This window comes from Podarcis muralis, chromosome 3 (genome assembly GCF_964188315.1).
Source record: "Podarcis muralis chromosome 3, rPodMur119.hap1.1, whole genome shotgun sequence".
Taxonomy (NCBI): domain Eukaryota; kingdom Metazoa; phylum Chordata; class Lepidosauria; order Squamata; family Lacertidae; genus Podarcis; species Podarcis muralis.
Genome location: NC_135657.1, coordinates 39171543 through 39195208, shown reverse-complemented (window position 1 = coordinate 39195208; position 23666 = coordinate 39171543). Strand labels below are relative to the sequence as shown.

Below are 23666 nucleotides of genomic sequence, written 5' to 3'. Positions count from 1 at the left end.
TTCTGTAGAATTCAGCTACATGTAAATAAACGTCTGCAAGCCTTTTCAATGAAATCAGAATAGTAAAGCTAATAAATAAAAATACTAATAAATAATCTTTTTTAAAATAAGGGAAGTCTGGTCTGACTGCATTGGCTTTCAACCAGTTTCTGGGCCCAATTCAAGGTACTGGATTTGACCGATACAACATTAAAACAGCCCAGGACCACAACCCTTCAAGGACCACCTCTCCCCATATGAACCAACTCGGACCTTCTCCTCATCATGTGAGGCCCTTCTTCCTGTGCCCTCACCACAAGAGGTTTGGAGGGTGGCAACATTAGAATGGGTCTTTTTTGCAGTAGCTCCCTACTTGTAGAATGCTCTCCCTAAGGAGACTTGCCTGGTGTCATCATTATATATCTTTAGACACTAGGCAAAAGCTTTCCTCTATAACCAGGTCTTTGGTCTTTAACTATCTGTGGTCTTTTAGAAGTAGGTGAGTTGTTTTTAATGTATTTCTCTTTCTTCTTGGGTTTGTCTGTTGGTAGGTTTGTTGGTTGTTTGGGTTGCCTTAGGCAAGATAAAGCAACTAATTTAATAAATACAGTGGTAACTCGGGTTACAGACGCTTCAGGTTACAGACTCCGCTAACCCAGAAATAGTACCTTGGGTTAAGAACTTTGCTTCAGGATGAGAACCGAAATCGCATGGCGGCGGTGCAGTGGCAGCAGGAGGCCCCATTAGCTAAAGTGGTGTCTCAAGAACAGTTTCAGGTTAAGAACAGACCTCCAGAACGAATTAAGTTCTTAACCTGATGTACCACTGTAATAAATAAAATAAAATAATAAAAATAATAATTAGGTAAGCAACTTCTGTAGTGTGGTGTAGTGGTTAAAGTGTCAGACTAAGATTGGGGATACTAGAGCTCACTTGGCCATGAAGCTCACTTGGTGACCATGGGTGAGCCACTGACTCTCAACCTAACCTCAAAAGGTTGTTGTGGGGATTATATGAGGAGGGGGAGAACCATGTATGCCACCTTGAGCTAATTGGAGAAAAGGTAGGATATGAATAAAACAAATAAATAACCATGTACATTTTAGACAATGTGCATTCAGCTATTAAGTTACACATATTTTGCACAGCCATACAAAACAGAGTTCAGTCATATCACCATTTTTTCAAATACAGTATTTTGGTTTGTTTGTACTGAATGAGTGGGTTATCGTTTTCCAAAAAGGGGAAAAAAATCAATTGCTGATTCCATGGAAAACCTCGTACATTTCATATGTTCCCCAAAGTGAAGAACATTTGTTTGTTCACCACTGCAACCCTTGTCAGTGAAAAAAGACAGAATCCAATGCATCATATTTGTTCAGAAGTCCCATGCAGGGCTTCCTCTGGAGCAAGTGTGCATGGGACGGTGCTTCTTCACCCGTTATTATTCTGGGTGCCCCTAGACATTGTCGTTGCTTTTTAACCAGGCAGCAATTCCTCAAGCAAAGCTTTCTGGCATCCCGGCGTCGCCGCGGCGAGATCGGAAAAGCTGCGCCTGTTGAACTTTTGTCCACCGCCCTACTGTTAAAGGGGAGGGCGCCAAGTCGAAGCGGGGACGCGTAGCAACAGCTTCAGCTTTCACTGCAGGCCCCGTTTCTAGGGCATTGGGCTCGTTGGCTATGAAAGGTTGTGAGGGGGGCGGGGCGGGGCAAGATGACAAGCTGCCTTCGAACGCCGAGAGGGGGCCGAGGCCGACCTCTGACCTCACGTCCAACGCGGCGCCTTGGAAACGGTTGCCCGGCAACGGGACGCAAGCGTCGGGGCCTGCGCTCTCTGGTCCCCACCGCCGCCCAAGCCCGGCGGCCATGGATGCTGAGACGCTGCCCTACGCGCTGGACCTGGTGGCGAGCAGCGGCGTGTGCCTGAGCCCGGAGAAGCGAGCGGCCCTGCGGAACTCGCTGCTGCTGGTGCGCCGGGACTACCGCTTCGAGCAAGTCCGCCTGTGGGGCCGCATCCAGGGCACCCGAGGAGCCTACTACATCGCCGAGGGCGTGGGGCCCGACAGGGCGGGGGCCAGAAGCCGCCTCTACAGGTGGGCAGCTGGGCTCGCAGAAGATGGACTGCGGTGAAATAGGGCAGGTGAAATAGCGGGGAGGGAGGGGGGGGGAGACATGGCTCCAGCAGGTTGTCCGTCCCTGTCTCCTCTTTACTCCTGTGCCTTTAATAGCAGCTTCCCAGGTAGAGGTTTGCACAGGTGCGCTGTTTTCTGAGAAGGGTTGCGAGATGCCCCCAAAGTGTCAGCTGTCAGACTTTTCAGCAGGTCAAGCTTTTCCCAGCAGCGCAGCACCACGCTAGAAACCCTAATCTCACAGTCATTGGTTTTAAGCCCCACACTGGGTGAAAGATTCCCCACATTGCAAGAGTTTGGCTAGATGATCCTCGTGGTCCAACTCTACAATTCTGTGATTCTAATGGTGAGCCTTAGTTAATCACAGCTACTTTTTAAAATCCAGTCAAAACATTAAGTTCAAGTCAATGGAACAGAATTGAGGTCACGAGGGGACAGTAAAGTCTAGAAGCAACATCCTCCTGATGCCTTATTAAAAATATGTGTGATAGAGGGAGTGAGGTTAATTTTAAATGGCAACATAGGTAGAGAGGGCAAGTTAAACTCTAAATGAAAGTTAACACTTGTGGAGCACTTCTGAGTGTTCAGAACACTTTGCACATATTGCAGATGGGGCGACTGAGGCTGAAAGAGTGACTTGCCTAAGGCCATCTAGTGAGTTAATGGCATAGGCAAGAGGTGACCCATGAACTTCACAGCGCAGTCCCTCAACAGTACATTCCTATTTAGAAACTAGTCTTATTGAGTTCAGTGTGTCATACTTCCAGGTATGTTTGTACTGGATTGTAGTCTTAGTCACTTTTTAAAGCCATTTTCTTATTGGCAGTGGCCACTTTGAGGCATGGAGCCACAATACAAAGAAGCTATATATATATGGTGGAATACAAAAAAGGGAGGTGTGAGGAGGTCATGGAAATAAGTGAATGAAAGATAAGATATTGAAATTGTTTGATGTGTTTTAAACTGTTTTTGTTTTGTTTTGTTAGTTTAATGTGTTAGTGTTATGTAGTGTCTCTGTATTGTATTGTATTGTTCTTTTTTGTTTTGTTTTTTGTAGTGTTTAAATTATTGGAAAAGTAATAAATATTATATATATATATATATATATATGGGAGAGGTTCATCTACCGTCTCTTGCGTGTCCCTGCTTTATATAGCACCCTAGCTTGGTAGGAATTCTGACCTGATCCTTTATGAGTTTGCTGCTATCTGTTTTCGTTTGGCTCTCTGATTTAGTAGCCATTCTGCCTTTCCTCCTACCTGACTATCTGAAGTGGCTTCCCCACTCCTCCTTCACACATTGTGGTGCCATGAGGGGGCAGTTGGTTTTTATCTCTGCATGCCATTTGTGGATTCTGCCTGCTTGCCACCTGTTCTCTTGCTTGTTTCTGTGAGATCTTTCAGTAGACCTCCAAATGTCTGAAAACATGAGGTTTTTTGCCAATAAAAATATGCTTTACCCTTTTATTATGTATGTGTGAATAACAGCTTGAATTGTGTGGAATGGAGCCTTCTGCCACCTCCTAATGAGGAATTTACTGCACTGACTTCAGTGCTAAAGGGACGTTTCCAAGGGGACCCATCCTATGAATATGAACACTATGAGAAGAAAGAAGAAGGTGAGAGACCATATGAAGAGGAAGCAACAGTGAGTACATTGCAGCACCCCTGGGATCCCGTCACCTAATGCTCACAAGATATTTTGTCACAATTTGCACTTGTGCTTTTTTGAAGTAAAACATTTTTCCTAGTTTTCTAGGAATGCAGAGCAATATGATAAAATTATGACATAGGACTACTAACATTTTTGTGTTGCTTCATTTTTTTTTTACTAGTGTAGGAATTTATTATTTGGAATTTTTTTTAAATTGGGTACCAGAGATTTGAACTGGAATTTCTTACAAACCTTTCTTATCCATTTAACATATCTGGTCCTTGGAGCTCACTGGACTTGGTGCAGGCAAAATACTAAGTTAAAAGGCTTAACAGAAGCTTTTTATAAACACACACACAAACACACCTGCACTCAGCTTCATACAGATATCACACAGGCATATAAAGAAAAGATAAAGGTAAAGGGACCCCTGACCATTAGGTCCAGTCGTGGCCGACTCTGGGGTTGCGGCGCTCATCTCACTTTATTGGCCAAGGGAGCCGGCGTACAGCTTCCAGGTCATGTGGCCAGCATGACTAAGCTGCTTCTGGCGAACCAGAGCAGCACACGGAAACACCGTTTACCTTCCCGCTGGAGTGGTACCTATTTATCTACTTGCACTTTGACATGCTTTCGAACTGCTAGGTTGGCAGGAGCAGGGACAAAGCAATGGGAGCTCACCCCATCATGGGGATTCGAACCGCCAGCCTTCTGATCGACAATCCTAGGCTCTGTGGTTTAACCCACAGCGCCACCCGCGTCCCTAAAGAAAGGATACAAAAGAGCTAATTCCTATGTTCCAAGGTTGGAATGGAAAGGTAGTAGAAGTTAGAGGTACCAGTGGTGACCTGCTATCCTTTATCCACGCCAGCAATCCAGCTACATATTCACTAGAGTTTGTCAAGAGATTCATGCCACGATTCTTCTCCCTCTATCCTTTTTTATACAGTTCTTGTAAAACATTGAGGTTCCATAAAAAGTAATGTACCCCACTCCACCACCCTGCTAGTAATCTAGCCTTCCCTTTTCCTCCACATTTGACTTTGGCCTACACCCCAGATGTATCCTGTATGAGTTGAATATTCCAGCAAGTCTCTACAGTGGTACCTCGCAAGACGAATGCCTCGCAAGACAAAAAACTCGCTAGACGAAAGGGTTTTTTGTTTTTTGAGCTGCTTCGCAAGACGATTTTCCCTATGGGCTTGCTTCGCAAGACGGAAACGTCTTGCAAGTTTGTTTCCTTTTTCTTAACACCGTTAATACAGTTGCGACTTTACTTCGAGGAGCAACTCATAGAACACGGTGTGGTAGCCTTTTTTGAGGTTTTTAAAGACTTTGGTGATTTTTGAAGCTTTTCCAAAACTTTTCCGACACCGTGCTTCGCAAGACGAAAAAAATTGCGGAACGAATTAATTTCGTCTTGCGAGGCACCACTGTATATACTTATTTCCCATTTCTCTCTGTGTGTGTCTCATGTGGAACACATACATGTGCTGAGTACCTTCTCAGTTGAACCTTAATCTCACTTTCCTGTACTCCTTACAGCTGGTCCCTCTTTTCCTAATCTTGCCGTAACCTAACTGCAGGCTGTGGTTCCTGTTTTGACACAGCTGACTTATTGTGTGTGTGTTTAAACAGCATCTGTCTTAAGCCCCAATGCCATGTAATGAAAATAAATGTATTGGCATATGCTTCTCCTATGACAGATGAAGGCAATATATATTTTAAGTTTGTAGGTGCATGATTCTGTTCCAGTTCTCATTCTAGTATGTAAAACTAAGGTGGCTTTTCTTAATGTTTGCTTTTTACTAAAGAACTTGATCAAGGAAGAAGTCCGTCTTGTATCTGCAATAGATCAGATAGATAAAGCAGTGGGTATTGTTCCACGGGGTGCCTATATAAAGTCACCACTGGGACCTGTGCATGAAAACAGAAACTTTGAAGGTAAGTCTGTGTAAGTCATAACTGCGTCTTTGAACACAAAAGTAGCCACAAACAGTTATTTCTTCCATGTTTGACTTGGTGGCAAGGGTCTCTGGTGCTTGTTTTTAAGTTGTATTCATTCAATTTGTTTTTATTATTGCTTGTTAGCCGCCCTGAGCCCGGCCTTGGCTGGGGAGGGCTGTGTATATAATAGTAGTAGTAGTAGTAGTAGTAGTAATAATAATAATAATAATAATAATAATAATTACAGTGAGCTGAGGGGAAATAAGGGGATGCACACACTCTAAAACAATAGAAATACTTAACTAACTGACCACTTCAGTTCTGCCCTCCCTAACCAAGTCCTGACTCCGCCCCCAAATCCTGGCTATGCCCATGGATGCACAACCAGAACTATTAATTGTTTCTTGGGGCAATGATAGCACTAAAGTAGGAAAAACTACTTTTCTTTGATAAATCTTTTTTCAGTTCATTTTTTGCACTCATGCTCTTGAGTCTTGCTAGTCATGTGAGGAAATGTTACTATGCATGACAGTGTAAAGCATCCTGTCCCTCATGTGGAGGACCTTAATCATAGTAGATGTATGACAAGCCTTGTACATTTGACAACATAGGCTTTGCTTTTGGAGCTACCTGTCTCATGATCCTGTAGTGCTTTTGGTTATGGTGCTAGTTTGAAGAATTCTTCATTTGATTTCAGGGCTCAGTTTAGATTGCAGCTGCTACCAATATATTTCCCTTGAGCAACTGCTGGTTCAAAGTGGGCTGCATAAAAGTAACTGATTTTCCATGGTGCTGCAAGACTACCTATTTCTAGAGGTCTCTATCTACTTCTGTGGGTTCATTTAGTGTCATCAACACATAGATGCTTTATAAGTCTATTAGATAGTAAGCTTGTAGTAAATTGAAAGATGGCAAAGTTCTTATTAACCCAACAGGTCTGTCTTTGGTGGAGGCTAAAAAATTAAGCTCCTATTTCCATTTCACGGAGCCTGTAAATTTGAAGAACAAAACTCTCCTGGAGAAAGCTGACCTGGACCCTGCCATTGACTTCCTGGATTCACTTGAACATGATATTCCTAAAGGTAGGGAAGATGTGACATTCCAAATGCAAAATGAAAATAGTGCTGTGAAGCTTTCATATCCACTTAAGAAGTGCTATCTGCTTTTTCACTGTGTAATAATAACAATAAGCATTTATATGGAGCTTCTGAGTGCTTTAGAGAACTCTTATTTCAACCCACTGCAGGTTTGTAGGTCTACAATTTCCATATTGTAGACTGCAGGAAGGACTCTGAGCATGATGGCAGTTTACCTAAGGCCATGTAGCTTTTTCATGACCTAGCTGAGGTCACAGTTTCCACTCTTGTTGGTGTGTGTGCATAAAAAAAAGATGTATGGCCTTCCTTTCAATACAATAATTTTCAAAGTGGAGAACAATCTAAATACAGCAATAAAGCACACACACACAAAAGCATGAACCCCATAAGCAGAGTTGCTAAACCCAAATAAAATCAGATTAGGCACACCAAATAGCAAAGGTTGCCCCAAAACTAACATGCTACATTATTTCTCATAACAAAACATGATACATATAATTTGTGCATGGTCTGGTTCTTCAGATATACCAACCTTTCCAGTGGCAGGATAAAACACATAAAAACAAAATGAGCTGTTGCATCCTTTCACTGGGTAGCTTTGTCTGTGTCTTGTGTCAGCACCCTGTTCTGCTTGAATTTTCTGTGTTTTCTCGTCATTAAAAGGGGCTTGCAGCAGCCAGTGTCCTGGTGGGCAAGATAAGGCTACTTAGAGATAGGAACATTTTTATGTGGTTTGAAGTATTTTGCAAGACCATTTCCACCCAATATTGCCTCTTATCTAAATGGGGTCTTGTTAACTCTAACCTTGTATCCTGGGCAGTCTAAGTTCAAACTTTTCTTTGATAAATCTTTTACCTTGGCAGGAGAAAATGTAACAGTTTAGGAAATGGATGAATACACTCATTATTAAATGTGAATATCTTAGCCCAATGAAAACAATTAATGTAGCTCTTACTGTTTTCTAATTTATGCTGTTTTACAGCTCCCTCCTTAAAATACTTTTTGCTTCCAAATAAACATAACAGAACTACCAGAACTGAATAAAGATTGCTCTTTTGTACAAATATGACCCTTTATTATCTGCAAATTGAACATGTCAGCCCTTCTGAAGTTTCCTAACCCCTCATCAACACAAACCTTATTACCTCTCCCACTTTCACACATTTCTTTTGCTTCCTATATGCTGTTCTTGAGTTCTCATCCTCTTAATCCCTTCTCCAGAGCCCATTCCACACTGCTCAGTATGTTGAATTAAACTATTCCATGTTGTGTATCCAATGCATCTCCTTCACCTCTAGCTTCTCATTAAATACTTCCAACAGAGTTTGTGTAGAAAAGGGTGTTTTAGAGGCTGTGGTGCTCAGGCTAGAATTTGGTTGGTAGCTTAGGACCTTTTTTATCATGAATTTTTCTATCCTTCACATAAAAATCTTTGCTGATTTTGTTACTGTAGTTAGGGCTAACGGTGTTTGTGCTCATCCATTATTTCAAACAAGAAGTCAAAAGGGAACAACAAAAAATTACACAAGTTAGTTTTTGTATTTAATGCCCCCCCCTTTATGGCCAGTATTAGTGAACTTCTCACAGCCAATTTGCTTTTCAAAGTCATTAATCTGTTACCTTTACTTCATGAGCAGAGTAGCATGTGGCATGGTTCCTTCCTATCAGTAGGGTGGCCATTTGTCCTACTTTACAGAGTGTAGTCCTCTGTTTGTAGGGCTGTAAAGTACATGTCCTGAATAAAGATAAAGAGCTTTAAGAGGAGACAGCAGGGTCTTTGAAGTTGCTCATCTGCATTCAGTAGACTGAGCATGCAGACAGGTTACCTGGTCACAGTCTTGCTCTCGTGAGAGGTCTTGTATTTCTGTTTCTAAATCTGCATCATACTTCTAAATTGCACTTGAAGCAGCTTGGCTTGTCAGTAAATGCTATAAATTTGATATGGCTTCCAATATGAATTTGATGAAGAATTGTACAGAATTTGAGAATGGGAAGCTGGAGTGAGAGAGGGAGAATATTTGTGCTGTGATCAGCATGACTGCATTCAGAACAGCAGTTATTCATCCTGCTAAATACAGAGTTTTATAAATTTGTAACACAAGGTGGCATCCAAATACAGAAATGTCTGAATAAATTCCACATAAATGCATGAAAATATCACCCCAATATCATAATGCCAGTGAAAATACAAAAAATTCTGCTCATGTTCACTCTACAGAAGTGACAGGAAAGTACAGAAGCAGCTGCAAAAGAGAGGACTTTGAAGCAAGTGACAATGGGATAGGCACTCATATGTCTGTGAAAATGTGTAAGGCATGCCTCACAATACAGTGGTACCTCTGGATGCGAACAGGATCCGTTCTGGAGCCCTGTTCACATCCAGAAGCAAACACATCCAGAGGCGTCTGCGGGTCGCAATTCGCCGCTTCCGCACATGCGTGTGATGTCGTTTTGGCCGTCTGTGCTTGCGCGAGTGACGAAACCCGGAAGTAACACGCTCTGTTATTTCCGGGTCGCCGCAGCGCGCAACCGGAAAATACTTATCCTGAAGCTACTTCAACCTGAGGTATGACTGTAGAGCTATGAACTCTGAAATATTAGAAGAGGTTTTAACAAACAGGCTTGCTATAAATCTTATTATTTTTCAGATACAGCAGATCACTTCATTTGAGCCTAAGCAGTTGCTCTAGTTTTGTGTGCTATACCATATTTTTCGCTCCATAAGATGCACTTTTTTCTTCCTAAAAAGTAAGGGGAAATGTCTGTGTGTCTTATGGAGTGAATGTGTGGTCCCTGGAGCCGAATCGCCCGAGTGTGGCGTGCACCGTTGCCCTGCGCTCCCCAGTTGCTGGCAGCCTCCCCTTTCCCCTGAAGCCCCGAAAAGGTTTGGGAGTGGCGGGCAGGCTGTGCACTGTTGCCTTGTGCTCCCGGGCCGCTCTCTTTGTCTGATTCTAGAACAGAGATCTGATTTTAGTCTTGAGCTCTCAATCTTTCATTTATAGAAATTATGTTGAGTTGTGTGATTCTTGAATTGGCCCTCACACATTTATGGATATGTAAGATGAACAGAACAGAAATATAGCTCATATTATGACTATAATATACCACAGCTACGAAATGTATATCACGAGCCAGAGCCCCAACTTCTTCCAACTCTCTTGCCAAAATAACTGACGATGGTGCTCATTGTGTCCGATTACCAGGAGTCACTATTAGGTCTTATTATACTATATTATACTTCCCTCACTGCTTCTGAGAACTATCTGTATCAGAATTATCCAACACTGGTTTCCTTTGTAGGGTTGAACTTTATCGGTACAGCATTTAATGGGGCTTTAGTATTGGGCGATGGGGCCTCTTTGTGCAAGTGCTTGGAGAAAATCCTCCAGGTTTTATGTTAGTGCTTTAATAGATGCAAAAGCCCCAGGTGCTGGGAGGATTGAAGCTAAGAGACATGAACCTGTTTTATATCCAGGCATTAGCACAACTAATTTATTCCCTTTCACAGTCCCCCCGCTCCCCCTGAAATGATTAATCCCCTATCAAGCTCTGTCTCCAGCTATTCAAGAAGCCTGAGTCTGTAGGGTTTTTGATTTTTTTTTTAACAGCTCCTCGCCAGCAAGCAGACTGCAAGGCAGCCTGTTATCGGTGTGTGGTGGAGGTGGTTTGAAGACAAATGGCTGCCTATCTCCCAAGTGGCCTTGCAAAACCCAACAAAGTGCTGTGCCGTGCTGGCCACCTACTTTCCCCCAGCCTCCTCTCCCTGCTAACGTTTCACAGATGTGACCTGAGCCCTCCTCTTTCATAGCTTAACACTAAGCAGCACCTCCACAGCCTTGTGAAAACTCTGAGCCCGAGAGCACTTTACCTCGCAGCCTGCCAAGAGCCACATGGGGACAAGACCTTTCAAGCTCCTTTTCTGAAATCCAAACTAAGAAGTTTATAATGGATGAGGGGGAAGTAATGGTGTCGGAGAGAAAATGATGTTACCAAGAAGGCACAGAGAAGGGGGGAGTCTGGTGGTGCTTCTCTTTTCTTCAGTGGGGAAGGGCAGCTTTGAGAACTTGTGGGTTCAAAAGATAACAGCAGTGCATCCTTTGGAGCTTATGCAACATAGTAGAACAGGCATAGGCAACATTCGGCCCCCCAGATGTTTTGGCCTACAACTCCCATGATCCCTAGCTAACAGGACCAGTGGTCAGAGGTGATGGGAATTGTAGTCCAAAACATCTGGAGGGCCGAAGGTTGCCTATGCCTGTGGTAGAACAATCCAGGAAGCAGCCATGCAGTGAAATGAGTTGCTGAAGTATATGCTTAACCTTCTGGAGGATAAATGACTCCCCAGACTGTGTGGATAAGTTGATCTGGTCAAATGGCCAAGTTAGCAGGTAATTTGCTTGTGCGTTAATACTATTTTAGCATTGGGCTGCTGTACCAGTCACCTTCCAGTAGGAGACACTGTGGGGTCAGCCTCAGTAGGAAGAACAGAAACCCTAATCAAGTAATATGAGAAAAGTTTGGACTCTTTAGTGAAGTGAAGACAGAGAAACCAGACTGTGTGTGGTATATGCTGACCTCTTGAACTGTGGATATGGAGAGGAGACTATCAGCCCTGCTAGAGTTCGCACAACTTTCAGGAGGCTATATTGCTTTCCCTTAGTACCAGCATCTTATGTGTGTTCAGCTCAGGGTCTCCCATGATTTTCCCTATCAAAGGCCACACACTAGGCCTGTTCGTGCCAAGAATGTGTGTCTGTATTGACACTTTTGGAGTCTGGTGTTGCTACTCCTACACTGATCATAGGGTGTTCCTTCAAGGTGTGACCTTTTCTTTGGAACTGATCCTTATGAGACAATTGTAACATGAACAAGAGCCAGTTAGAATTGCTGCTTTTGACTTTCTGACCACCCACAATTTGCCCAAATTATTGGAACTATGCCTATATCTCTTGAGCTTTGCTTCTGTATGTAATAAACTGTCATACTGGGTTTTTGGGTTCAAATTGTCAAGTACTTCAGGGGTCTGGTTTATCAAGAAATCTTGGCTACTCTTCGTGAAGGAGACTGTTCATTGTTTCTGAGGTGGTTTTACCGTCCCAGAGCAAACAAGGACAGGGGAGCCGAGAGTCTGTCGTGTCATTCCAGGGCATGTAATTATAGGCTTTTAATTTTACTTTTTGAAAGGGGGAAAAATATTTTCTCCCTTCAATATGTGACTTAGTTTCTGCTTCATATCTTTTCTTTCAGTTTTGTTATAGGGCTCTTGATTCTGCATTAATAGCTGCTGAAGCCTTGAGACAGAACCAGGTTATATTTAATACATAAATCAGATATGGTCTAAATCTTGTTCTAGGGACTGATGAGCCTTAATGAAAGTAAAACCCTACCACAAGAGGCCGTTTTTAGGAAACCAGAAGAAAATTTAGCATAGTCAGACTTCATAAAGCTCTATCTGCAACTATCTGGTGGACGTTGCTTTGGGAAAGGAGACATATCCCAGCTTCCCTTTGTAAATGAGGGGAGGAAAGGTAAATGTATAGGTCTTCTTTATGAATAAACTGTATGCAAAAACAACTTCAAAGCATGACAGTGAAATTTTCATGCAAGCTGAGAAATAAGGATACAAAGCCTCCCCCCCCCCCGTGTTTTCATAGCTAATCCTTTTTAAAGTTGACATTAGGGATTCACTGTTTCATAGCTCCCCACTAGCTACCTGTGTGCCCCATTTAGTAGTGGATGGTCTGAATATTTCCGAATACCCACTGATTGACTTTTAGAAAGTAGTTTCTCCTTGGCTGTTCTTAATATTTGTGATGAAGAACTCTTATAGTTGAGCCAGATGTTGAGATCTCAGTGATGGTCATCCTCAGAACTGCCAGTGCTCTTCTTGCATGCTGAATAACTCTTTTTTAATTACCTGATGCAGAGTCTGCCAGTCTGACCCTGCACAATTTGTACAAATGTTGGAAGAATTTTTCACTGTCACTGTCAGAGCATGATGCCTATCCCAGAATTAAATTGTTATCCTACCATGTGTCCCAATGCATGCCATGGTCAGTACAGGATATAGTGGTTTTGAATCCAAATACAGATGTTATCAAGTTGCATTATTGGAAACTGCAGCAACAAAAATAAGTGCAGACAATAAACTGCCAGTGGATTGTAAAGGAGATTCACTAATTTGAACAACTAAGTAAGAGAAGCCTTTGGAAGCTGTCATGAGGATTTTTTTATTTGTTATTTTTTTCCTGCTTTGTATGCTATTTATGAATTGGTAGCTTAATTTGCACATTGTATGTCTGTTTCAGACATGTCCCTCTTATTTGTACTGTATGCAATGACCTATGGCAACAGGCAAAACATTTATTGTACCAACAGAACATGTCTTTGAGGTCAGCATGAAAATTTCAGTTTATATCTAGCATATTTGCAAGTTGTTTTGGCATTGTATTCAGCAATGTATTATTCTATTGCAATAGTACCTGACAGAGATCACTGTTACTAGATTGGAAAGCTGAGATGAGAGATAAGAGATGAGTACATGGAGAACAGTAATGCAAAAGGGAGCTTCAGTGTGACTCACAGGGTAATTTTTAGATATAGACATGGAAGACCTTGTTTCAAATCAAAGTTCAGCCATGGACTCATTGGGTAGCCTTGCGTTCAGTTTTTATCCACAAAGTAGGAAAAATAATAATCTACTTAACAGGATGAAAGTAAATGCTTTGAAGTAAGTCATTCTATAAATCTGAAATAAATAATAAAAATTAATCATGTACTCTGGCATGATGTAAAGGAAATAAAAGAAGCAGCCATCTTATGAGCACAGGTCTATGCTTTCTGGACGGGGCTGCCATACCACCACCCTGTCCCTCCTTTTTTATTTCTGATGGTGAGAAAGGAGAGGTTGGGGTCAAGTTTATGTACATGATACAAACCGGATAAGCTGTAATGAAATTCCCATCAAAAGCCTACCCACGTTGACCTAGGGCATCGCTTTCCCCTTGTTGTGGGAAAAGGTTCTCAATCCACATCCTTCTCCCTGCTGTGTGTGTTGAATTATTAGTTGGAGGACTAATTGCCCTTGTTCAGGTTTGCCTCCTGCCCCAGCTTCTTTGGAGTGTGGCCAATTAAGGTGCTTCTGCCCCAGCACTCTTGTCACATTTCATCTCATTTCAGTTTTGATCCCTGTAGTTCTGGAACTAATCTTTATATGTTTCCCATACATGTGCACTTCCTCCTACCTCCTACCAGAATTGCTGTTTTTTGTTTTTTTAAAAATATTCCTTTCTTAATGAATACTGAATTTGTACAATTCTATCCACACTCATCTCAACAAAATCTATCATATGTCTGATTCAGATGTAACAGGAAACCATGGTTTCTTATAACTCCCATGAGCTGCGGCAAGCCTTGAGCTGTGTGCTCCCTTCTCCTCTTGCATGCCAGAAGGGAACAGAAGCTGCAACTTCTAATTTTAAACTAACCAGTTTTCTGCAATGTCCACAGTTGGGGTAACTGATTTGCCTAAATCGGGTGGGAATCCATTTTCAGCCTGAGGGCCACGTGTGAATGGCTTGTATAGGTACCCCTCCCTCCTTCATCCAGGAAGCAAGATGTATCACCACAGTTCAAGAACAGGCACAAGCACATGCAGAGGGATGGGGCTTGGAGTAGGCAAGCAACTGCTGGATGGCTGATTAAAGAGGACTGGAAGGCTGCCTTCAGCCCATGGGTGTGAGGAACATAAGACGCCATCTTACACTGAGTTAGACCACTGGTCTATTTTCCACAGTATTATCTACATCAGGGTTTCCAAACTTGGATCTACAGCTGTTTTTGGTCTACAGTTCCCATCATCCCCGACTACTGGTCCTGCTAGCTAGGGATGATGGGTGTTGTAGTCCAAAAACAGCTGGGGACCCAAGTTTGGTAAACCCTGGTCTACACTGACTCATAGCTGGTCTCTATGGTTTCAGGTGAGGGACATTCTCAGCTGTGCCTGGAGATGCCAGGGATTCTTCTCCATCCTGTTAGTCATCTGTTTATCCCAAACTTCTCAGTGCATCCCCCCCCATCACTTTTCAAACCACAAAAAGTCTCATTAGGGTTTTTTTAAGTGGATTAGTTGTGCTAGGGTAAATAACTTTAATTAACTCTTAACTGTTCAAACCTAAAGTTCTGGTATACCTCTGAATCCCTGCCACAAAACAGTGATAGTCTGGAGGTACCCTCAGAAGGGAAAGCGACCGATCCCCTTCTTGTGGGGACAAAAGAGTGGGTTGGAACTGCACAGGGGGAGCAAAGAGGGGATCATTCCACCTGGCAAGTCAAAATGCTTGCCTAATATTTAATGTTGGCAAGAACATGTTGGGGGAAATGGGAATAGTTAAAAATCAAAGTGCAACTGTATATATGGATGCGAGAGAAGTGACGTAGTTAATTCTGTTGCAGTTGTTTTAGCAGGAGAACAAGGAGCAGAAAAGGATGTATGCGAACACAGCCATAGCCATACGATGCTTTGTGAATAGTATCACCTAGATATAATAGAGGTGTCACTGTTTTTGTTTCCCTAATGCGACCTTTTGGAACAGGCAGCTTTTACCAACATTGAAAACTGCTTCTTCCCATCCCCACCCCTGTTCTTTGAAATACATCCAAAACAGGAGTGTTATGGAAGAGTAGATTTGAAGTGGATCAGCTCTGTTGTTTTAAGGGCCTCTCATTTTACAGTTAGTAGATCAAGCGTCTCCATTGCCTGCATATCACAGAGGGCCCAGGTCAGAGCCCAGACAGACATGGGGGATGAGAGTGGATACAGTGGCAGGCTGGAGAGAAAGCAGAAGCCGAGGGGAGGGAGGTTGACGTTTAAAACACAGGCACTAGGGTCCTGGCAGTTGACAGAGGGCCATCGAGGAGTCAGTGGCTGGTTGAGCAGACAAGCTTTCGGAGCAGTGTCTTGTTTGCAAAATGGTTAAGCTCCTCCTCAGCATTCCCACCCGTATTTGGCAGGGTGAAGGTTGCAGCCTGCTCCAGAGGGGGAATGGGAAGCTCCAGATCTTCATCCAAAGGATATTTTTCCCAGGCTCTTTCCTCCCACACAGACCTGACAGGCAATTTTTTTCAGTCCAGACAGTATTTGGCTTAAGCTAGTTCTGGCGGGTGCAGCTTAAAAAGCAAATTATGGGGTTTATAGTTATTTGAAAAAATAACACAGTAACTGTGCAAAGCTTTTCTCATGAACGTGCCATATGCCGGATCTCTGATCCTTAGTGAATGCCATCTTCACTGCTGCTGAAATACTGTTGGAGCCACACCTCCTTGTTCACTGCCTCAGCTGGTGTCTTGTGCTTGCTGCTACGTGCTGAGCTCTGCCCACCAAAGTTGCTGACTGGGATATTGACAACAGAGGCAAGAAAAGTATCCCCTTCAACCATAGATAACATTTATGTGCTTATTTAAAATAAAAGTTGTGCGGCTACAGGAAATAAAGAAAGCATTAATTTTGGTTATAATCCAGCTAAATTGTGATTAAGTCTTTTTGAAAGTTGCAACTCACTTGTTCCTTTGGTTTCATTGGAAATGCAGTGCAATCTTACAAGTGTTTATTTGGAAGTAAGCCCCACTGTGTTCAGCAAGGCTTCCTCCTGTTAAGCCCAATCCTAAACATACTAGGGAGTAAACCTCACTGAATGCAGCGGGGCTTAATCCTGCAAAAACATGCATAGCATTATGCTCTCAGTCATGCTTAATTTTTTTGTTAACTCATTATGAGAACATTATGTAGCATTAGTTGACAATTCTGTTACATCCTAGGGTATGAGTTTCTATTGTACATAATACCATAAAAGCTACTTGAGATTCTACTGTATGTAACGGATCATAATTTTGAATCTGAATTTAATACTTAATTTTCTTATAGGATAATTTATATCCTGCACCTTCTGCCCTAAAAAAGGCCATCAGATAGATCTCCCAAGTACAGTGGTGCCTCGCAAGACGAAAAGAATCCGTTCCGCGATTCTCTTCGTCTAGCGGTTTTTTCGTCTTGCGAAGCAACCCCATTAGCGGCTAAGAGGATTAGCGCTATTAGCGATTTAGCGGCTTAGCGGCTATTAAAGGATTAGCGGCTAAGCTGCTAAAAGGCTATTAGTGGCTTAGCGCCTTTGAAAAAGGGGGGGAAAGCGGGGGGGGGGGAGAAATGGTGAAACTCGCATGACGTTTTCGTCTTGCGAAGCAAGCCCATAGGGAAATTCGTCTTGCGAAGCGCATCGCAAATGGAAAACCCTTTCGTCTAGCGGGTTTTCCGTCTTGCGAGGCATTCGTCTTGCAGGGCACCACTGTATTCTGTTAGAACAGCCATGCTACTAAACCCCTAGTCATTTACTGTGCTACACTGCAGGGTTGTTTTTTACCTGCCTGCTTTTTTTTTTTTTTACTAAAGTCCTCTTGTGAATAAAAAGTAAAATATAATAACTAGCAGGCTAGAGGATGCATAGCAGCTGCTATACTTCCTCCCCTACTCCCCATCATTACGGTCTGTCCATTTTCTCCCCTGCTCCATTACTAGAGATCCTCATAGGAAAGGGCTCCTTTTTCTTTTTCACAGCAAAGGGCAATTGGAGCCAGCTCCAGCTTCTGTCTCCATTTGCTGGAGCGTATCTTGGCCTCAAATAGCAGGCACAGACAGAGCTGGCTCAATGATCCTTGTGCAGAAGCTGACCAGGCTGGCGAAGCAGGGACCCAGCAGGGACTCAGATGAATGGTTAATACAATTCTGTATTAAAAACAATAATCCTGCCTTGCAGAATTACAAACAGACAAGAACTCAAAAAATCATTGTCTTCCAGGAGTTGAATTGAATTGAGGCATTTAGTGTTTTTAGCACCCCAACTTTGTGTTTTGCTATGTAATTTTGTGTAACAAAATAGGTAAGAGGTTCCATGAATAAATTGCACCTTAATTCACAGCCTGATCTCTTCATGGAAGAAATTTTATAGAATTGAGAACGTAGCACAAATGTTCCCAATTTCACCTCCATCTCAATTGTGTGAAGCAGTGTGTTGATTACAACTAAAATGGTGGTGTGCGCAGAGAGTGACTCATTTGGGATAGTCAGAGTCTCAATTCGGCTGCTCAAAACAGGAGAAATGGGACATTGTGGTGGGTCTGAAGTTTGATTGGCAGGTAACAAGGGGAAAAGCAGTGCTCTTTTACGCAGGGCAGCTGCTTTGTGCAACAGCTGCAATTTCTGAATGGCCTTTAATGGCAGTCCCAAAGAGGATGTCCCAAGGAAAGTGTGTCAAGGAAATCAATATAGGAAAATATGGCTTGCTGGCTGGGGTTGTACTGGAGAAGATGCATCAAATTGGCCTTCAGAAAAGAAAGGAGAGCCCATTGCTGCTCTTCCGAGTGTCTGATATTTATCTTAAAGCTAAGTTGGGATAATGTATGTAGTTAACACACCTTTCAGTCTTCTTGCTTCCTGAACATTTCTTTTGCTATATGAACTACATGTAGCATCAAGCATTTGCCAAAGCTGACAAGCAGCTTTTCTGAATTAGCTCTGTCATCAAGTGAGGATTATCATCTGTGAGTCTTTTTCCTTTCATTGCAGTATTTTGATGGTTTTAGGTTACTGTCTCCCCCAAACATCTTCTAGCCTCATGGAACCAAATCTGCTTTAATACTCTTGCTTCTCAGGCTGTCATTTCAGGAACTGAAATACTCAGCAAGCCATTGAGCAGCTGATTATAGTAGAAAGTTCATTTTCACATTGTCTCTTAACCTTCTCAGCAGCACCAAAGCATAATTAATATTGAAGCTAATCCCTTTACTGCCCCAGTGCACACTTCCTCCAAAGGTGGAGGCAAATTAAGACTCCCAAGGAAAATTAACTCTTATATAAACTACTTCCGAGCTGGAAGCTCTGTTAAATTTCTCTGTCATTCACTTTCCTCTTGCTTTCTTTCCCTTAGCTTGTCCATCGGCCAAATTTCCTTCCTGATATAGGCAATCGGAGAATGTGTCCCGCAGTTGCATTTTAGCCTCAGGATAATAGTCTCTCAAGTCCCAAATCAAAACATAGTAGGTGCCTTGATTTCAGTTGATCTATGCAGTGTATGACTAATGTTGGCTATTGACAAATAGGATAGCTAGCCCACATGTAGTCTTGCTTCAGGTGGAGCACACACACACACACACACACCAAAAAAACCCCAAAAACTGGATGAAGAGCTGCTTAGTCACTGCCCCTAAAATGCCTCATGCAATAGCTGGGGCTCACACCTATCAATGGAGCTGGGGGAAAATGAACAGCTATTGGCTCCCATTTCCTAAACAATTTGGTATTATCAATCTGACTGGAGCTGCACATAGTTTTGAGTATCAGCAACTTTGCATGTAGAAACTTTCATTTATTAATTTATTTATTTTTACTATGTTTTTATACATGCTGGAAGCTGTCCAGAGTGGCTGGGGCAACCCAGTCAGATGGGCATTGTACAAATAAATTATTATTAAGCCAATGTGCACCTCATGCTGCTGGTGGTTGGCACTGAAGGCTTTTGCCACTAGAAATCAAATAGGCTGTAACGTGCAATGCTTGTCCTTTTGGAGCTTCTCTTTGGAATAAATATAGCTGATTACTGTACACCTTCCTGATATTATGGGAAGGGCCTTAGCTCATTGGTAACCTGTTCTGCATGCAGACGGTCCTGCCTTCAATCAGACATCCCCAGGTAAGGCTGGGAAAGACTCTAGGTTATATCCAACTATGTCTTACTAAGAGAGAATCACGGCAAGTCTTAGAATGAAAAGGCAGAGCACAGAATCCTAGAATTGCAAAATAAGTCATCTAGAGAGGTTACTTACCTATGCTGATATAATAGAGAAGCTGAATGTCGCTCATTAGCAGACCTTGCTTATGTCTTCAGCCTCAGGACTTAATGAGAAAAAGGTTATCATATGATAACTGGATCTTACTAGCATTATTTGCTTGTTATTTTGTGGACCTGGGACCTCATGCTGGAGTTAACACGCTTCACATACAAAGGTAGCAGCTACATGAGGGGGTAATACACAGTTACATTGGTCTGTTTACTTGTGTGATTAACTGAGCCAAGAATACAGTAGTCTGTACTACAGCTAAGTCAAGCTTGTTCTAGTGCCAGTGTTCACTGAACACATATGATCCTAGTTTGGCTTATCACAGAAAAGCTGTCTTTGTCAATTAGGATGAAATCCAGCATCCTATTCTTATGCAGGGTCCTGGAGCATCCAGTTTGAGAGGGGAGGCAGAGTGGTAGTACTACGAAGTTTGCTCTGGCCTGGACTCACATTCTACCATGTCCCCAATACTAAACAACATGGCTACATCTACTTTGGCAACGCAGAGAAGAACCTGGACCTGCCCTTCATGCTATGAATAACAGCACGAGGCTGAAAATGGAAGAGATGCCTTGTACTAATTTTGTATTTGAAACTGGGTATGTATTTTTGCTTTAATAGATCAGCATGGAATCAGTCTAATGTGTTAGTGAGACCATATTTTAAAATATTAAGTAGATCAGCTGTGTGCCATCTAGCCTGTAAGCCAGCTGTATGTCATTTACTCCTTCCCTCTAAATTATAAGTCAGTCTCCTTAGAGTGCAGCAAGACCAGTACCAGAAGCATAATTGTTGGTTCACTTTTGTTTTACTTTGTATTTATGTACTTAAACATTGATTTGGCAGGGTTTGTTTGTTTGTTTTGGTAATACTGATTTATTCTGCATTTGTTGAATTTTGATTTTTGTCATTTGAATTTACTAACATGCTCTGTAATTTGTATGTTTGTATTTTCAATGTTTTGATTTTTTTGAATGTTTGGTGTGAGCGGCTTTGGGCACAGCTCATTGTGGAAAAGCAGCATATAAGTAAACTAAATCATCAGTAAACACCTCTTGATAAATTACCTTATGCACTTGCCATATGTACTCATTCCCTGCAGGGCTCATATTCTGCCTCCATTACTTTACAAAGGAACTAGAAATAAGAGACCTCCTAGGATTAGGAAATCAGGAATCCTAATTGTCGGTTTGCTATCCAGGCACATAAACTATGTAAACACAGAAAATGAAATTGTTTTGTGGTATAAAGTGTTACAGATGGTTATGCATAGTCTACAAGTCTAGTAGGACATACGAGTGATTTCTGGTTTGACTATTTGCTCTGGACTCCAACATTTCCTTTAATTATGCACACTTTCTAAACACACATCACTTTTCCAATTGCACCAACAAAATCAGGCTGTAGTACAATCATGCTTCATGTACAGTACTTCAGAACTTGATACCTTATGGACATTATTTTTGCTTTAATTATACATTATATTGGGCTGACTGCACATATTCACAGATTCCATAAGTTGCATGTATTTCTGAGATGTAATTGTGTGTGAAAATGAAGTTTAGAATGCACAGGTCCTCTCTAGAAGGTTTCATTTGCAGCATAAAAAAGCCATTACAAAAATACCATTCTCTCCAGAGGCTCCTTTAGGAATGTTGCTGTGTCTGATGACTTTGGTTAATAGGTTCAGGTAGGGAGGGATTACTGCGAGCTGGTAGATCTAATAGATTGCTGGCCAGTGCCTCAAAATAGTGGCTGCAATAAAACAAGCATTAGAGCTGAGCAGCAGAAAGAATTAAGCATATTTTTTTTTGACCCAGAGCATTTCCCCAGCATAGAAACTAAAGTAGCCTGTAGAGGAAGTGACTACAGTTGTGTGATACTAGTTGCCTCACTTCTATCCAGGCTTCCCCCCATCATCACCATTTAAAGCTCCCTCGTGCATGTTTCCCAGCAACCTGGCTATAGCAATACTCCCCCAGTCTACCCCATCACCTTGAAATATTCAAAATTTTACAGGACAAAAAGTATGCAAATCATAGGCTACAGATGAAAGGTGGCATACAAATAAATAATAATAATCACAACTGAGCAAAGTTGTTTGATTTTGTCTATACTGGTTGCAGGCTGTAATGTTCTCAGAATCTCCTTTTGGTTTCACAAATATTAATCTCATTTGTGTCCTCAAAATCGTAAGTTTTTCTCTCAAGGCTAAAGTGGACCTATATGATCAGAAGATTGAAGCTGAATGTGTATTTATTGCATCTGTGGGGAACTACTTTGCGGTAAATATTCTTCCTAAGTTTACACATGCACTCCTGTAGGATTTTGTGGGGGGGGGGGGACAGGACAATGGGATTTTTATTCTGCTTTAATTGTCTTCCTCTCATCAGCATCATGAGCAGTAACAGACACCAGCTATTGATGTCAATTAAGGACATCACTACGGAAGGGGGGAAATCCACTTGAGCAGCGAGTTACAAATTCTTTCTCTATTGTACACGTGCAAGAGGTAGAAGTTACCCAAAGAACTGAAACAGTACACAGCACTAGGAGTCGACTCAAGGGTTTAATTGGGATTTAAATAAAGGAAGATAAAAGTTTTGTTATCCTGAAGCAACATCTATTGCATTATCTTTCAGTTAAATGACAATTCTACTTAGCCATTAAATTCCCACTTTTCTGAAAATTCCTGTATGCCTCCAGAGGAAAAATGTTCATTTGGCTCTTTCCAGAGCACCAGACATAAAAATACCTGTAATGGATTGACATATACTGAGCCACAACTATTGTAATTTGCTGTCAACGCTAGCTCTATACCATCCTAGTGGTTAAAACGAAGAGGTTTTGACCCATAAGTAACATTATCACGGAGTATAGGGTGCGATATAGGCATGGGAACCTTGCACCACTTGTGTCCCTTGTTCCAAATGGGCCGCACAGATTTGATAGAGTATCGGGTAAGGTACCTGTGAAGAGAAGCAGAAAAGAGGTCATGAGTGACTCACAATTGAGAAAAGGTCTGACATCCAGGGGTTCTCAGTTTCATTTGTACAAGAGTGAATGCTGGGGCACTGTGAAGCATAGTGCAATAATCTTGGTGTCTTATTCTAATAGGTTTTTGACAAAAAGAAACTGAACATCTTGGAGCAAGTGGGCTGCATCTCTTAGTTGTGACAGCGGGTGCAACTGAAGCTGCACATACCCCAGAGCTGCTTGACTCAGCAGCAAGGACTTTGGCAAGGACCAGTGTACAGTGGTGCCCCACAAGACGAATGCCTCGCAAGACGAAAAACTCGCTAGACGAAAGGGTTTTCCGTTTTTTGAGTCGTTCCGCAAGACGAATTTCCCTATGGGCTTGCTTCACAAGACGAAACATCTTGCAAGTTCTTGCGAGTTTGTTTCCTTTTTCTTAAAGCCGCGAGGCCGTTAATAGCCGCTAAGCTGTTAATAGCCGCTAAGCCGTTAATAGCCGCTAAGCCGTTAATAGCCGCTAAGCCGCTAATAGCCTTGCTTTGCAAGACGAAAAAACCGCAAGACGAAGAGACTCGCGGAACGGATTAATTTCGTCTTGCGAGGCACCACTGTAGCCTATGACAGGATAAATGCAGCTCCTGTTCCCCTTCCCTACTAGCTGTTGTTACACAAGACTGGCTTGGGGCATGTACAGTGTTTCTGAATCAAGATCATTCACCCTCTTCTCCATTTCAATATTTAAAATAGATCAGACACAGATACTGACTTAAGCCTCTGGCAGGTTCCAATTCTGACTGGCTATAGCTGGATGTCAGGTTTTTTTGACTGCATCAAAGGCCAGTTTCAAATGTATTCCTCCCGTTTCATCTTTTTGGGAAGACCCCAAGCTCTACAGAGTCATAAGCTGCAGGCACAAGACAACTACATAATAGGCCAGATTCATTAGAGAGTCTCCAAAGGAATTAAGTCTATTTTCCTAAGAAACTAGGTTAAGTTTT

At 42.2% G+C, this 23666-nt stretch overlaps 2 protein-coding genes across 8 annotated transcripts in view; one reads left to right on the top strand and one right to left on the bottom strand.

Moving 5' to 3' along the window:
- Nucleotides 1-1203: 1203 nt before the first annotated feature.
- RSPH9 (radial spoke head component 9) lies at nucleotides 1204-22308 on the top strand. 4 transcript variants are annotated; one of them, XR_003706006.2, is made up of 6 exons: nucleotides 1204-2071; nucleotides 3595-3754; nucleotides 5575-5704; nucleotides 6643-6789; nucleotides 18783-18891; nucleotides 20040-20212. XR_003706006.2 is itself a non-coding variant. In XM_028724338.2 (5 exons), the coding sequence occupies exons 1-5, from the start codon at nucleotides 1659-1661 to the stop codon at nucleotides 20042-20044; spliced, it is 855 nt and encodes a 284-aa protein (XP_028580171.2). In that variant the 5' UTR covers nucleotides 1209-1658; the 3' UTR covers nucleotides 20045-20212. The 4 variants fall into 4 exon arrangements, 2 of the variants coding, with proteins under 2 accessions (XP_028580171.2, XP_028580169.2); XR_003706007.2 differs by having other exon boundaries at nucleotides 20070-20191; XM_028724338.2 differs by lacking the exon at nucleotides 18783-18891 and having other exon boundaries at nucleotides 1209-2071.
- MRPS18A (mitochondrial ribosomal protein S18A) overlaps nucleotides 22243-23666 on the bottom strand; it is a 30379-nt gene continuing 28955 nt past the window's right edge. For all 4 annotated transcript variants that reach the window (XM_077925670.1, XM_028724339.2, XM_028724341.2 and 1 more), the window contains one exon: nucleotides 22243-22661. In XM_077925670.1, coding sequence (XP_077781796.1) covers nucleotides 22517-22661 — 145 coding nt within the window. In that variant the 3' untranslated portion in view covers nucleotides 22243-22516. The remainder of the gene's footprint in view (nucleotides 22662-23666) is intronic.